Source organism: Sinocyclocheilus anshuiensis, unplaced genomic scaffold, assembly GCF_001515605.1.
Source record: "Sinocyclocheilus anshuiensis isolate Anshui unplaced genomic scaffold, SAMN03320099.WGS_v1.1 scaffold1328, whole genome shotgun sequence".
Classification (NCBI taxonomy): domain Eukaryota; kingdom Metazoa; phylum Chordata; class Actinopteri; order Cypriniformes; family Cyprinidae; genus Sinocyclocheilus; species Sinocyclocheilus anshuiensis.
In genome coordinates this window covers 1004533-1008479 of record NW_015548192.1, presented here as the reverse complement: position 1 = coordinate 1008479, position 3947 = coordinate 1004533, and the positions used below count along the sequence as shown (strand labels likewise).

Genomic DNA, 3947 nt, shown 5'->3' with positions numbered 1-3947 from the left:
AGATTTCTTTTTTTTTTTTTTTTTTTTTTTTTATGTTTTGAAAACAAAAATATTTGGGTATAATGCAACATTTATTTTTGGTCTGCAAGTTTTAAACATGTTTGATTTTTGGCTCTTCTTCATAGTAAAACATTTGGGCACCTCTGGCTTATGTTTGGTCAATGTTTTCGGAGTGTTTTGTTCACATGGCTGCAAAAGCGTTACTGAGCCGTTTGCAGAACCAGACATTAACCACTTGATTTTAGTGTTTTATTAAATGCAACTGATTCTCAGTTTCCCAACCCCACATAAGAGTCTATAAATGTCTGAATAATTTCATATTACAAAATATTTAAATGAGGACAAATCGATTGCGACATTTGGCTCATCGTTGACAAAGGAAAGCAATAAACCAGGAGAAGCAAATGTTCATCAGATGCACAGCTGCGGCTTTTCATAAAATCTCATTAAATGCGTCCAGCATTAAATGAAACTCGTTCAGAGCACAGCGTTTGCAAATGATGCAGTCTATTCTCCTGTTTCATGTGTATCGCTCCAGTTTTTAATATCATCTACATGGTTGCAGCTCACTTGTTGTCCTCTTTTTGATGAGAAACCTTTATAATGCTGTCGTTTCAGTAACTAAAATGATCCGCATTACATTGAGAGAATATATTGATTTGATTGGTTTATTCTTAGCTAGTTTAAATGGAAAGAACAGTAAAATGGACCGTTTGCTGATTTTGACCCTGTGTGCAGTTCATCGGTGCACGTTATTCTAAACAAATGTTTTTGTAATACTTCAGCAAAATAGTGACTTTCACCAACTTTGAAATGGCATTTCTGTGTTTCTGATGCAGTGTTTCCCCTGCCATTATATTAGGGGGCGCCCCGCCCCCCCTTGAAGGTCAAGTTAATTTAATTTAATTTTATTTTATTTTCTATATCGCGCCAGATCACAACAGAAGTCATTTAAAATTACCTTTCATATAGAACAGGTCTATACCTTGTTGTTTTCTTAAACTAAATAGTCTTATGTTATTTATCTTATTTACACGACGGCATGTCATTTTTGTCTCTACATGGTCGCGCGTTTACAATTCTCCTCTGCTCTCTGTATCGCGCACAGCGGAGTTCCGCCCCGATGTGCGCGCACACACACACACACACACACAGGTAGGGTGCTATGATTTCCGCGATGTGGAAAACGCAGACGGAATCGCGGAATCCAGTCATGAAAACGAGAATTTACTGTATAAGGCGGAATGTCACAGAATTTGTCAAACTTTAAATTAATTAATCAAAAGTAGGTGATTACACTTAATTATGGACTAGTATCTGTAAATATTAAGCCACAAAAAGACTATTTAAACATGAATCCTGCATGTTCTGCGTGTCAGTGTTAATGAATGATGCAGACGTGTGGTTTTGTTTACTACACTCGTACTGAAGCGCGCGAGACGCTCGCGGAGATATTAGCGTATGTCGTCTCACTAAATGAGCACATAAATACATGAACATCTCCAAAACTCCTCTGAGAGTTACTTCATGAGCATTTTACCATTTCATTTGAGTAAAAATAGCCTCATATCACAGAAATTTAAAGGTATTCACGTCAAAATAAAAGTTCGGATTAACTTGAAGACACTGTGCCAGAGATATTGTTCAGTAGAATGTACATAATACTACTAATACTATTAGTACTACTACTAAAATTATTAAAACTTTAATTTAAGGAATAATCACACAACATTTCTTCCATGTTTTATTGCTATTGCTTTATTGCCCCCCCAAAAAAAAGCTGTAAACCTAGGGAAAACACTGTGATGCATAACACCCAACTCTGTTGCAAATGTATTTTTGTGTTCTTTAAGATTTCTAGTCTCTTTCATTGAACAAGAAACGCTGTGAGAGTGTGACTGTATGTCAGATGTATAATATTTCTGTTTTGTGTTCCAGCATTCACGGCTGAGCAGTATCAGCAGCATCAAGAACAGCTGGCCCTCATGCAGAAACAGCAGCTGGAGCAGATACAACAACAGGCCAGTGACACAGGCTCAAGTCAGGTGTGTAACGGAGACACACAAGTATCACTCGTGGCTGGAAGTCTGATGGCTTTTGTAACATTCTCCTGCTGTGTCCTCAGTCTCTTGTGTCCAAGACGCTGGACTCAGTCAGTGCCCAGTTTGCTGCCTCTGCACTCATGACCTCTGACCAGCTTTTGACCCTAAAGGTCAAAGAAGACGGCGTAGGAGGTGGAGTCAACGGAGTCGTCCAAGCTTCAGGTTTGTGTTCTGGACAAGCTAAATCTTTTGAATTTGCTCATCATGTAATAATATTGTTTTCAACTAATTATTGTTTGCTTTACAGGAGTTTACAAGGGATTGAGCATCTCTGCCACATCCTCTGCTTCGGTCCTCACTAGCCAACCAACATTGACCGCTGCCCCGCCCACCTTCCTGTCCTCCACTAGCAACTCTAACACAAGCTCCGCCCACACTGTCCACAACCCTATAGGTAATCATGGTAACAACACAGCCAACTCCACCTCTCAGGTCCTGATCGGCAACAACCTACGACTCAGCGTCACCACGCCCTCTATCGCCAGTCTCAATGCCCGTCACCTTCCCAGAAGTCTCAGCAACGTGCCACCCGCTGCCTTGAAACTCGCCACCGCCAACAACTGTCAGCTCCCCAAAGTCAACACTGGGTAAAGAATTGCATGCATTCATGCGTTTTCTTTTTTTTTTTTTGGGGAAATGTTTTGTTTAAAGTTAGTAACAGTCCAGTAGGGCTGGGTGATTTGGCAAAAAAATAAAATCTCGTTTTTGTTTGTTTTTTTTTTTTGTTTTTTTCAGAACGCATGTTGCATGTTTTTCTTATTCGCATCTTTGTCAGCAAAAAAAGTGCCTTCTGTGTGAATGGCACCTAGCGATATGAATGTGTCACACGTGAGCGGTTAATCATGTGCACTGACATGCGTTTGGATCGTTCTTTACTGTTATCACCGGCATATTGTCAAAGTGTCTAATTCTAACGTTTGGTAATATTTCTTTTCAAAATCACGATTCTTCGATTTCTAACAAATAAAATTGTGGCAAAACATTAAATTCGAATTAATCGATAAAATCGGAAAAATTGCCCAGCCCTACATCCAGCATCTATTATTTTACTTTTCGTTTGTTTGTTTGCAAATATTTGTTTTTATAACACTAACAATCCAGTGTTTGTTTGGAGATATTTTTTTTATTTTTAGCAAACAGTAATAATCTAGTATTTCAAATTTTGTTTGCAAATATTTTCAATATTTAGCCAACAGTGACAATCAGCTGTCGTTTTTTTTTTATTGCATATATTTAGTTTGCAAATAAATTTTTTTTTATAACAGTAACAGTCCAGCATCATTATATTTGTTTGCAAATATTGGTTATAACAATACATCATGTTTACAAATCTTTTACTATATTTAACAGTGACAATCACATTTTCATATTTTAACTATTTAGTAAGCAGTTTTAATCCAGCATTGTTTTTGTAAATATTTTTTTCATTACATTTTATTTTAACAGTAACAGTCCAGTGTTTTTGTAAGTTTTACTATATTTAGCAAACAATAAGCAGTGACAATTAAGCACTGTTTTTTAATTGTTTTTTCGCAAATATTTTGTTTCTAAATAATTGTATTATAACTAACAATCCAGCGTTTTTTGCAATGTTTTTAAACTACATTTAGCAGCAGTAACATTAAGTAACCATATTTAGTAACAGTAAATTAATTAATATTTGGGAACTAGTAGCAGTATAGTTTGTCCTTTTATTTGTTGTTTTTTTTTGTTTTGCAAATATTTAGTTTGCAAATATTTGTTACAACAATAACTATCCAGGTCTTAAAAAAAGACTTCAAGCATGAAAAATGACTTCAGACTCCACATCAGTGTCAAATTTAAAGGCACAATATGTAATTTTCG

At 36.4% G+C, this 3947-nt stretch overlaps 1 protein-coding gene across 1 annotated transcript in view; it reads left to right on the top strand.

Annotated features, from left to right (window-relative positions):
* The window catches only part of LOC107653121 (enhancer of polycomb homolog 1-like), a 48941-nt gene that overhangs the window by 41845 nt on the left and 3149 nt on the right, over nucleotides 1-3947 (top strand). Inside the window, exons 11-13 of the mRNA XM_016439756.1 lie at nucleotides 1939-2045; nucleotides 2126-2264; nucleotides 2350-2689. Coding sequence (XP_016295242.1) covers nucleotides 1939-2045; nucleotides 2126-2264; nucleotides 2350-2689 — 586 coding nt within the window. The remainder of the gene's footprint in view (nucleotides 1-1938; nucleotides 2046-2125; nucleotides 2265-2349; nucleotides 2690-3947) is intronic.